Source organism: Sminthopsis crassicaudata, chromosome 3 (genome assembly GCF_048593235.1).
Source record: "Sminthopsis crassicaudata isolate SCR6 chromosome 3, ASM4859323v1, whole genome shotgun sequence".
NCBI classification, from domain to species: Eukaryota; Metazoa; Chordata; class Mammalia; order Dasyuromorphia; family Dasyuridae; genus Sminthopsis; species Sminthopsis crassicaudata.
In genome coordinates, this window is record NC_133619.1 from 515,061,068 (window position 1) to 515,074,051 (window position 12,984).

General features: G+C 36.0%; 1 protein-coding gene across 8 annotated transcripts in view; it reads left to right on the forward strand.

Annotated features, from left to right (window-relative positions):
• The window catches only part of EMSY (EMSY transcriptional repressor, BRCA2 interacting), a 112,529-nt gene that overhangs the window by 42,998 nt on the left and 56,547 nt on the right, over positions 1–12,984 (forward strand). For all 8 annotated transcript variants that reach the window (XM_074304118.1, XM_074304117.1, XM_074304120.1 and 5 more), the window contains 2 exons: positions 2,620–2,793; positions 8,918–9,054. In XM_074304118.1, coding sequence (XP_074160219.1) covers positions 2,620–2,793; positions 8,918–9,054 — 311 coding nt within the window. The remainder of the gene's footprint in view (positions 1–2,619; positions 2,794–8,917; positions 9,055–12,984) is intronic.

Here is a 12,984-nt window from a genome sequence, read left to right on the forward strand (position 1 = left end):
TCTCCAGCTTCTCATTTTTTTTGTTTTGTTTGACTGATTCTTGGGTTCTCTGTGAATCATTCATTTCTATTTGTTCCATCCTGACTTTTAAGGAGTTATTTTCTTCTTTCACAGTTTTTAGTTCTTTTTGTAAATGCCCAATTTCGTTTTTAAATGAATTATTTTGCTCTATTGAATTTTTTTCCATTTCCCTAATTTTTTTTTTTTGAGAATTATTTTCTTTTTCCAATTCAGAAATTCTATTTTCTTGAGACTTTTTTATCTTTTCCAATTCAGAAATCCTACTTTCCTGTGTTTTTTTAACCTTTTCTAATTCACTAATTTTGTTTCCCTGCATCTCCTGTGAATTCTTTATTTTTTCCAACTCCAATTTCAGGACGTTGTTATTCTCTATCATAACTTCCCTTTCCTTGCCCCATTTTTCTTCGATCTCCCTCAGTTTCTTAAGAGCTTCTTCTAGGAGAGAGTTATGTGATGGGGGGCAGGAATCGTTCCCTTTAGGTTGTTATCTTCTGAATCTTTGCTGTTAACTTCCTCGGGTTGGGTACCCGCTCTTTCTCTGTATAGAAGGAATCTATAGTTTTTCTAGCTTTTTGCTCATACTTAAAAAATCTTTTGGGGTCTGTCCCTGGGGTAGGAAATTATTTACTTCTTTACCAGCTTCCTCCCAGACCGGATGGATGCAGCGGCTCCTGGGCCCGCGCTAAGAGAGAGCTCTGGGAGAGAGTTCCCCACCCCCTCCCTGGTAGTACCCCAGAGGTGATTAGCACTGCTGTGCTTTGAGGGTGTAGAATAGTGAAGACAGCAAGAAGCTCAGCCTATGTGTCCGGGTGGGGAGTGGATGTCTGCAGCAGGTGACGTGAGAAGCCCCTGCGCTCAAACTGGAAGTGTCTGCCAGAAACCGCGGTCCCTAGTTCAAAGGTTCCGCTTCTCTGGGACTTCCTGGAGCTGAGTTCCACTCCCTCCAGCTAAGCTAGGCAGTGTGTGTTGCCTTGGGCCGTATCCACCCACTTGTCAGTCTCTTAACTATTCTCAGGTGGTAGCTGAGGCCACACCCCCTGGTGCCGAGATCTGTGCCTGAGTCACCCCCAGGGTGGGGGGGGGGGAATCTAATCTGAGTTTTAAAATATTTTGGCTTTCTCTTCTGAACTGCTAAATAATTAGCAGAGAAGAGCTAACAGCCTGTGCCAGATTCCTTTACCTCAGTGGCTTCTCTGATCCCAGAGCCCCTCCCAGCGCAATGGGCGCAGTGTGCCCCTACCCCACCGTCTGTGCTGGTCTTTCTTATTCCTCCCCTGAGAACTGACCTTTCCTGTTGAAACTCCAGATTCTCTTCAGCTGGTAAGTCGTGCTTCCAGTCCTTGTGGTATCTATCAGTCCTGAGCTAATTTTGAGACTTAATTTATCTAATTGGTTGTGAGGGAGTGAGGACGTTCACTGAGTCGTGTGTTTCTTCTCCGCCATCTTGGCTCCGCCCCCGCCTTTGCCATTTTCTACGTTTGTTACTTTGATCAAATCACTTCACTTTTTGCTCTTTAGCTTCCTTTTTTGTAAAATGATGGATTTGGGTTATGTAGTCTCTAAACTCTAACTTTCTCTGTTTCTGACTTTAAGTGTTAGAATAGAAATATCGTTCATGTGGTTCTTTTAGTAGAAGCAATATGAAATTATAATTGTTTCATTTTTAGTATTGAACAGTCTCTTATCTTACAACCCTCTTCTCCTTTCAGATAACCCTTCTAGAAAGAGCAACATAAAATATATTTGAATTTCCTTCTAGGTGATATAATTCATGAGTCATCATAAATCATTGTTTACTTTTAGTGGTGAAATATAAATAAGAGTGAGATACAGTAAAAAAAAAAAAATCCTCTCTAAATCCTCTCATGCTTTAATGTTTCATTTCCATTTTAGTGCCTGATTTGTCATATTGTTCAATGATATCTAATCCTGATACCTACATTTAAAATGTAAATCTTTCATTGGGTCCATTTAACTAATTTTGTTTTTTTTAAACTAAAAATTAATTATAGTTAATATCCCTTTTTTGACTGTCCTATCACTGTCTTACCCTGTTCTGTTGCATTTACTCCATTAGAAAAGAAACAAAAGAACAGCACTTGTAATAAATACATATACAAGCAAAATTAATTTCCACATTCGCCTTGTCAAAAAATATATGTCTTCTACTTTGAGTCTTTCTCCACTCTATTAGGAAGTAGATAGCAAGCTTCATCATTAGTGCTCTGGAATCATAGCTGGTTAATGTTTAAAATCTAGTGGAGGAGAGGCAAATATGGTTTGTGTAATTAAGGGTAGAAAGTGATAGTAACAAAAGAAAGATACAAAAAAAATGCTCTAAGAAAATTTTGATAGAAAAATTTAAGGGAAGGTTTCATGGAGGAGGTGGCCTTGGAGTTAGGACCAGAAAAAAAGTAAAATAATAGCAGGTAGAGATAGGGAAATTAAGTTATGAGAGATACCCTGTGCTAATGCACAGAGATGTGATCAAGGGATGAAATTTGAGGAAATTAATTTACTTTGGTTAGAATCTAGTGTGTTTGAATAGTAGCTGTAATTCTTTTAAATAATGCCAGATTTTGGTTTCTCTTTATTTAGGCACACAGGCAACCTACACTCGACCAACAGTCAGTCCTTCAATAGGGGCTCGAATGACTGCAACCCCTGGAGCTGCAACCTATGTGAAAACAACCAGCGGAAGCATCATTACAGTAGTACCCAAATCATTAGCTACTCTAGGGGGCAAGATAATTAGCAGTAATATAGTCTCTGGTAGGTATATATTATATATTATGGCATGGGCATAAATTACCTCATTACAGGATTTAAAAATACATTGTTTTCAAGTGAAGAGATTGAATCCTGTCAATAGGATCTTGGACAAGACCCTTCTCTTTGAGTCCTAGCTTCCTTCATTGTAAAATAAGGAGAGGTTATATTAGATGAGTTAAAAAGTACCCTTCTAATATAACTTTGACTAATTTTTTAAACTTCTTCTCGTACTTCAGTGTAGAAATCCAAAGCTTGGTTTTCAGTCTCTACTTTGAATTACTAGAGTACAGGTTCTGACTTTAATTCTGATATGGGGATTACTTAGTATTTGATCTATATTAAATTTGATTTTAAAAATATATATTTACATCTTTTTTGTTAAGAACTAAAAGGACATTGTTCAATTTATTCGCATTATTAAAGATTAAAGCATTAGAAAATCCTATAGTCCCCCATTTATGCTGATCTTTTTCTTATAATTGAAATTTACCAAGACAGGAAAAATTAGTATTTGTTCTACTTTTAAAAAATAATTTGGAATTTTCTCTGGTTTCTTTTGGCTTATCAAATGCTGCTGAATTTGAGAAGTGGAATGTTTTCATGAAAGCTATATCCCTTGATTATTGTTTTTTAATTGAAGTGATATAAACCATCTTTGATCAGGCAGTCCCCATTTATATATGCCTTTGTGTGAAAATTTTTTAAGACCTTAAAGGTCTTTTTATTTTTTGAGGTATAAATTCTTTTTTTTTTTTTTTTTTTTACTTTTTAAAAATTAATTTTATAATTATAACTTTTTTTTGACAGTATATATGCATGGGTAATTTTTTACAACATTATCCCTTGCACTCATTTCTGTTCCGAATTTTCCCCTCCTTCCTTCTACCCCCTCCCCTAGATGGCAGGCAGTCCCATAAATGTTGAATATGTTATAGTATATCCTAGATACAATATATGTGAGCAGAACCGAATTTCTTGTTGGGCAGGAAGAATTGGATTCAGAAGGTAAAAATAACCTGGGAAGAAAAACAAAAATGCAAACAGTTTACACTCAATTCCCAGTGTTCCTTCTCTGGGTGTGGCTGATTTTGTCCATCATTGATCAATTGGAACTGAATTAGATCTTCTCTTTCTTGAAGATATCCACTTCCATCAGAATACATCCTCATACAGTATTATTGTTGAAGTGTATAATGATCTCCTGGTTCTGCTCATTTCACTCAGGAGGTATAAATTATAAATTTTGAGATATAAATTCTTAGAAGAGTAGAAGAAATATTCTGAGGTAAACTAGATTTCTTTTCCCATATTGTGCCTGATTTAGGTGTGCCAAATTTCTTGTTTACTGCAAGGATACTTAATTTTGGGGGTCTAAGTATTCCCTCTATTGATGCAAATTGCAATTTCTCCTCATCTTAGATGGTTTTCATGTGTTACTAGAGCTGAAATAAGTGGCTAGTCCTCTAATGATCAGCCTCTTGGTATATATTATGGTATATACCTTTGCACATAAATGAGATTGTTCTTTAGCCAGTCTGTCTGTGGGCCTTTTCAGTATGATAGGACCTGTTGGAACATATATTAATGCTCCAGTGACTTTGGCAGGACCTTTCTTTGACTATTTTAGAGTAAAATGACTACCTTTAAATTTAGGGAAAGAAAGATGGTTTCCATGTACATGTTTCCTTGGCCTTAATAATTGAAAGTAAAGCAGGTGTGTGTGTGGGGGAGAGGGGGGTGTGTGTGTGTGTGTGTATGCACATGCATATGTGTGCACGTGAGAATAAAAAGACTAATTGATAACCTATAATCCTTTTTATTACTTGACATCCATATTCATTTTATCTGGGCCCCAAACTTTTTGACAGTTCTCTCATTTTTGATTTTTGTATAGTAGATACTATAGCAGTAGGGTCTTGCCATTCTTCTTATACATAGGCAGTTCTATTTGTTCTAGGCCCTTGGATCAATAATGATTGATAATTTCCACTGTTATAGGTAGCCTTTTTGTAATATTATATGCCACATCATCAGTTATATCAAAAGTTTTTTTGGATGATGTAGATTTTATGGAGGATACTTTTTTTCTTTAGGGTGTAGTTTTTGTTTCGGTTTTTTTTGGGTGCTCCCCCCCCCCATTAATATGATGTCCTGATGCCCATACCTTAGAAGAGAATCTATTTAGTTATAAACGAATACAGTTAAATAGAATAGTCTAAGATAATGACCCATTGACAATTTCTAGCAATAATATGCCTCATTCTGCATTGCTTCTCTTTTGAGAAGAGATAAATATATGTTTTGTCCTCAGGCCATTGGAATCAAGAGTGGCTGTTGTATTGATCTGAATTCTGATATCTTTATTGTTTTTTTCCTTTACATTATTGTGGTATTTGTGCAGATTGTTGTCTTCTACTTCTAAAAATTTTATTTTGAACTTAAACATCAAAAAAAAAGAGAACATTTCCATACACACATTAGAACATGAAAGAGGATTCTATATGAAACTGATTCTCTACTTTGCAGTAGTTGTTTTTTTTTTTAAACTATGTAATAAATTCTACATGGTATTTTCAAAACTGTTTTGCTTATCTGTGCTTCCTCCTGAACTTCTGTTCCTTTTTGTGCATTAAAAAAAGTTAAATTTTTTTTTCTGGCATCACTATTGCCAATTCCTTTCTTCCTCACTTTCTTCTGTCCTCCATTAGTTGAGAGAAAGTAAAGAAGGAGAAAAAACCTTGTAATAAATGCAGTTAAACAAAGCACAAAGACATTAAAAAAAAAAAAAAAAGATTTGCCGATTATTTGTGTACTACTTCTTTGTGAGGAGATTGGTGATGTGATTCATCAGAGGTCTCTTGGACATGTTGGTCATTGTTTGCATCTGTTTTTTAAATCTTTCAAAATTTTTCTTTATAAAGTTGTCCTTATATAAATTGTTCTCCTAGTTCTTGCATCAGTTTATACTACCTGGATTACCTACAATTATTTCTCTTGTCATTTATATTCCATGATTTATTTAGCCTTTTTCCATTTGTCTAAGAGGCAATCTAAGACATCCCCTTAGAGTCTTGTTCTTTTCTTTTTCATCCTCTTTTAACTGTCCATTTAGGATCAAAAGGTTTATTTTGCTTCCAATGCTTTCCCTTTCCCCATCTCTGCTTTTTCCTCCTGTTGAGTTTGATGTATTTTATTGGAATCTGAGAAACAGAGCAGACAGACACACACATACACGCACACAACAGACACAGAGAAAAAAGAGAGAGACAGAGCAGATAGAGATATTGAGAGAAAGACACAGACATAGAGAAAGAGGGAGGAAAGAAAGAGGGGCTTTATGCTAAGGCCAAGATGTGTCCCTTGCTGTAGTTTTAGGTGTTTTAACTGGCCATGTTTGTTTTTGCTCTTGATCCCCTAGGTCCTTGTGATAGCCTGTTCCTCCTGTCATTTGCCCTGCCTGTATCGTTAAGATTCAGAATACCAGATCTTTAGGGTTTCTCTGGTATCACAGTTTTAGAGAACTTAGAACCCTTGAGACCCCCTGTCCCATCCTGATCTCAGTTTGAGCCCTGTAGCATTGTCTTGCTAATTTCTGGCCACATTGTTGCCCTCAGGGCATCCAAGTTCCTCACCATGGGGCTTTCTCAGGGGAATTCTCTGCCTTTGTTGCTTCTGGTCATAGAATCGTGTAATTGCTTGGTCTCTGGTCATATTGGTACTAACCATGAACTGTGCTCTCATGCAGTTTCCCCCCACATTGTACATATATGCAATGATTTTTGGTACCTGCAAATATTTTACTTATTCAACTTTTAGGTTTTAGTTACTGACTTGGAACTTTGTGCTTATCCCAAAGCTTTGGATTTGGGGAGCTAGGGAAGTGTGCATAGCAGTCTCACCTCTTTGCTAGACATATATTGTGTGATGGAGTTGACACATGAAATAGTAACTCTATTACAAAACTGTGTTGTGGCTTAGGAATTTGGAGCAGGGAAAGAGTAGAAGAGGTGCAGAATATTTCATAGTTTCAGTTCATAGAACTTAGGGTAAGCTTTGAAATACAGGTAGAATTAGTTGAAGTGAAGTTCAAGAGTGTGTATTTTAAGCAGGGAAGTATATAAAAGCAAGGGAAGGAACAAACATGGTATGCTTATATTCTGTTGAAAGTGAAGAATATATGTTAGAATGCAATAGAAATAAGGTAGAATAAATTAATTGGGAACTAGAATTTGAAAGGCTTTCAAAATCAATCTGGAATAACTTTTGAAAACCTGGAGTCACTTCTATTTTTCAGTGAAGCATTTGAGAAAACTCTTACAGCATATCTTGGATAAATAGTTACTGATTTCTCCATTTGGTCTCTTTTTAAAAAATAAACAATTCAATTATTTTAGAATAAGCTTATCTTGAAGTCCTTGAAATTAAAAAAAAAAAAAAGAATTTTGAAAACTATTTCAACATGTTTTCCTTTGTAATTCTGTGTATTTAAAAACATTCTGAGAAGGGATCCCTTATATATACTAGACTGCCAGAAAGGTTCATGATATAATAAAGGTTATGAACCCCTGATGTGGAATATTATCCTTTGTATGTAGAATATCGCTAACTCCTTAAATGCCTTAAATACCCCTGTCACCAATTTATATAAGAGATTCATGGACCCAGAGTCAGAAAAACAAAGTTTGAGTTTAAGATTTATTTCTTATTAACTATAGAACCTAGATGAGTCACTTATCCCATTTTATAGATGAGATGAGTGGGGCCCAGAAAGGTTAATAGTCCTTGACTACTTATCTCATAGGACTCCTATAACGAACAAATGAAAGAATATACATAACATGCTTTTTGATTCTAAAACACTATGTAAGTATATGCTATTTTATCATTATTATTGTTATCAGTGAAAGCATTTCCTCATTTCCTGAAATTTCATAGCTATAAAACCAGATTTGGTGAAATTTTGCTAATTAGAATTTATGTAAGGATTTATCAATAATGAAAAGAAAAATTTGTTGATGAAAGAGATACATAGTTTCAAGTTCTGTAGGAAATGCCTTGGCCTTTTGACTCCAATCAGCACAACTGATTTGACAATTTAATTTTTCATATCTTGCCATGTTGGAAAGATTTTTTTCTTAATACCAAATTGTTCAAAATAAACTGCTCTTGAACTTAAGATGTGTTTCTAAAATTAGAGAAAAAAGACACAGCATGTTGTATAGAAAAGGTCTTGAAGTGAAAAGACCTGAGAAGTTATTTTCCTTCCCTTTCACTAATTCTGTGCCTCAGTTTCCTCATCTGTTAAATGTGGATAATAATACTTGTACTGACTACCTTCTTTCCCCACAGGATTCTTTACAAAATGTTTTATAAATCTTAAAGTACTATATAAATATGAACTATTATTATTTCTTTGAAGGAATAAAGTATAATTAATTATACTCTGAAAACTTAGATCAGTTGTAGGCTATAACTATATTTACCTAGAAATAGACTGAATAACTGTTGTATCTAGAGAGTAGTATTAACAAAAGGTTAATGCTAATGAATGTTCTCATTCACAGTAGCTCTGGAAGTTCTCTGTTCTCTGGAAGAACTGTGGAAGACTGTTTGCTAAGGCATGAGGGGTTGGATCTAAATTAGTAGTGGGAATACAGAAATAATGGATTTTGGAAATATTAAAGTATATGGCCCATAGGAAGCATGGTATAGTGGTAGGAGCATTTGGAGGACCTCAGTGCAAATCTTAAGTCTTCCACTTACTCTATCTATATGTGACAGCAACAAAGCTCTCTGGGTCACCATTTCCTTTTGTATAAAGTGAAAGGGTTAAATAGTATCCCTGGTCTCTTTTAATCCCAAATCAGCACAGTGCTTTGCATATAAAAGATGCTTAATAAATGTTTGTGGAATTGCATAAAATCATATCAGATTTATCATTTATGGGCCAAATTTGGGGGTAACAATTTAGATGACTATCGTTGGATCTGTAAGATATTTGAAACCTTTGTCTTCATCTAAAGGAGACACATGATTAAGGGTAGGAATTATGTGCAATCTAAGTAACTTCGATCCAACATCATCACTCTTAACTTGGGCCTCCTTTTCTTCCCCCTTCTCTAAGGAACGACCACCAAAATCACCACCATCCCAATGACTTCCAAGCCCAATGTGATTGTTGTACAAAAGACCACAGGAAAAGGAACGACCATTCAAGGCCTCCCGGGCAAAAACGTTGTCACAACATTGCTAAACGCTGGAGTAAGTAAGAGCTTGACCTGCAGGCTCCGCAATCCACCGAGGATCTTAAAGGGCCAGCTATCCAAATATTTGCTTAAAGAAGTCAAAATCCCATGATGGCTTGGACTTTTGATTCCCCACTGCTACACTGTAATAACTATAAAGACACCACCTATGGATGCCATTTTTCATAGTAATTTCTAAAGTCCATTGATTATTGCTATAGTGATTCTGCAGCAGCCTCCTAGATTATGAAGTATGAGTCCTGGTTTCACAGGCTTTGCTTGTTTCCAGACAGAGAGTCTCATGGGCCTAACAGCATAGCAACTGTTCTCAGAGGGCATCTTTGTGCCTGGGTGTGACCAGTGGCCAGGTGGAGGAGGAAGGAAGGCCTGGGCAGGGAAAATGAAGTATTTGAATGACAGAGGCTAGAAGAAACACAGAAACAGGGGTTGAAAGATGGTCAGAGATGTAGAGAGATACCAAGAGATAGACAGCCTCAGAAAGAAGAGAAGTATAGGAAAGAGATATGGTATGGTCAGAGACACAGTCCCACAAAGAGGAGAATTGTGAGAAAGCAGCCCTGGCTGGGCCCGAGACCACATCAACTCTGAGCACAGAACTCAGACCTCCCTGGGCTATATTTTATCAGTCACAATTCCTTTTTAATTCCCAATAGGGTTTCATGCTAATTCATGTGTATAATATTGGAAGAGCCAATGCAAATTTGGGCTTTATGACAGCTAGTATCCAGATCAAGGGAGATAATAGCCTTTCAGTGCTTTGGTCCTGATCAGACCATATCTGAGTAATTATGTCTAGTTCTAGGTACCATATTAGATCAGTTTTTGACAATGTAATTGGCTTTCTTAGGGAGTATTGAACTCAATACTAGAAGTCTTCAAGCAGAGGTTGCTGAGAAACTATTGGGGATACTGGAGAATATTTTTCCTCAGGTTTGGACTGGTCAACTCTGACAGTCCATAATTCTAAAATGTAATTAATTAGGAAAGATTTGGTTCTGTCTCCTTATTGTTTACTTTTTATGGGCTAATCCAAAAGGTTGAGTAAATGAGAGACTAAATCTGGCTTGATATAATAAGGTGCACTTAAAAGGTTTAGCCTTAAGATAGCACTTATCAATCATGGGTAGAAAATAGAAGATAATAGCTTCTTTAAATAGAAAATAAAGAATTTTTCAGGCATAACATTAATCTTGAGTGAGACAACTAGCAGTCAGACATTAACTTTTATTTTATATCCAAGGAAACTGAAGTTGTGATTTGTCTGAGTCTCTCAGAAGTTAAGGAAAATCAGAACCTAACTAGTATTTTATCTGTTAGAGTTTCTTTCTTATTCTAGACATTCAGATTTTCATGATAACCTCATTTGTCTTATGTCTAAAGCTTGGGTTTAAAAAAAACTGTATTAGTATAGAATAGAGAGGGAAGGTATGGATAGATAATAGTTTCTATGAGAAATTCTTGTTAGTTCTAGAGAACTGAAAGCTCAAAATGCTTTAACAGTTGTATTAGTCAATTATACTAATGTGATGTTAGAATACGTTAATACAGTATATTGTCCAGGATATCAGTTCTAAGTTCACATTTTAGGAAAAGCAATGACAATCTAGATTTCATTCAAAGGAAGGTGACCAGGATGGTTAGGAGACTGGATGACCAATACTGTAAGAGAAACATTGAAGGAACTAAGGATATTTATGCTGGAGAGGACTTAGGGAAGGCATGATCATTATTAAATAGTTGAATGGCTTTTATGCAAGAGAAGGTTAGATTTGTCCTACCTGGTTCTGGAAAGCAAAACTAGGAGCGGTAGATGAAAGTTGCCGAGAGATTTCTACTTGATATAGTCAAAGGAAAAACTGGTTCACAGTTATAACTGTCCTAAAATAGAATGACTTGCCTCAGAAGGTAGTGAGTTTCCCCATTCCTGGAGGCCTTCTGGTGGAAGCTGATTAATCACTATAGAGAATATAGAGTGAACTCCTGCTAGGGATTACACTAAATGTCCCTCTGAGATCTTGGAGAACTCTCTGTTTCTCTGATTCAGTTGAGTATTTGAGGAAATGCATCAATCCTTTTTTTTTTTTTCTTTTTTAATGTAAAACAATATGGGAGGGATGTTCAATCAAATACTAATTCCTTCATTCTGCAAATAGTGACTGAGCCCTTACTGTGTGCACACAGGATCCATTGGTGCTATGGGATTAGGAAAATATGTTTGATACAGGCCCTGATAAGAAGTTGCTAATAGTATACTATGAAGTCACTTTTGTAGTTGTATGGATCCAGAAGTATTGTAATGTGAAATTTTTCCCTGGATCCCATGACTTCACTAGGATATTGGGGGCACCAAAGATGTGAGAGCTCTTTGTGAATTCTGTGACTTCGGACTTATGGGTAGTAGCCACTTGATATCCATATTAGGAATACTCATATAACATGACTTGGGAGGGACAAGATTAGCATCCATGTGTAAATAGGCTTTCCACTAAACATCCTGCAAGTTCACTTTGAGTGGATATAAATGGCTGTCTGTATTTGGACAAGATCCCCCTGGCCTAAAATAATAGGTAATTGTACTCTTTGGAAATGAGTAGATACCTACATATGTGCTATATCACATATACCCAAAGTTATTTCAGTAAAGATTGCTCTGTTTGTGTATGTATATGCTTGACAGAGAGAGAGGGAGTGGTTGGAGGTTGGGGGTGGAAATGCATGGCAATAACTTTTGATACTTTAAAAAAATAACTAGCAACTAATTAGTGCTTTTGAGCCTCATAGTCAAACACATTGTTTTTGTTAACCTTTAACTCTGAAGCATGACATAGTGGAAAGAACACTGTACTGGGAGCTTGGAGACCAGAGTTCTAGTTCCACATTTAGTATTAATGTGATTTTAGGCAAATCTCCAGGCCTTTTCTTGGCCTTGGTTTTTCCTTCTTTAAATTTAGATAATTGCACCAGTTGATCTCTTAATGTTACTTCTGACTTTTAAATCCTCTATTCAGTTTAAAAAAAAAAATCTTTATTTACAGATCTTTCAAATTTTATCAAAATAGCAGTTTAGTTCCTAGGCTTGCAAGTTAAAAATGAAGAAGCAAAGTTTAAAAAATGAAGACAAAAGTAAAGATCAAGACAAATGTGGTGATCTGTGGCATCACATTTTTCATGTTTTTAAAATTTCAAATAAGAAAACAGTTTGGTTAGGTTTTTCTTGTAATAAAATCTAAAAAAAATGTCACTGAAGCTGTGAATAACTTTGGAATACATTTGGCTTTGGTCTGTGGAGGGAAAAATGGTGACAAGAGAATAGTGGTAAATTCTTTAGTGGTCATATTCAGAATGTCCTGGTGATACCTACACAAAGGAAGGAAGTATCTTGAGTTTTTCCTTGGACTCCTTCTAGGGTTCTAACCTGGAAGGACAGTAGCCCATCTGCTTTTGTTTTCATTTTTCCTATTTTGTTCTATCCAGATAGTCTGCTTTTGGCTCATTATAATTTTATGTGGCCACAAAAGAGCTGGAAGAATATCATTCTCCATTCATGAATTCATCATTCTATCACTGCCTGAGACTTAGAAAGCTGAAAGGGCACTTGATGTAGAATCACAAGACAGGGACCAGATCCCCCAGCTCCAGCCTCTGTTAATTCCTCAGTTTACAAAATAAAAAATGTACTATCTACTTCAGAAATATTATGAGGAAAAAGCTCTGTAGACTCTCAAGTGGCATAGTGATTTGTTCACTAGAAGCCTCTAGATGGCATAGTCTATAAAACACCAGGCCTGGAGAAAAGAAGACCTGAATTACAAATCTAACTTCATTCTCTTTTTAGCTTTGTGAGCCTGGTCAAGTCATTTTACCTCTGCCTGTCTCAGTTTCCTCCCCAGTAAAATAGAGGGAGTAATAACACCTACCTCACAGG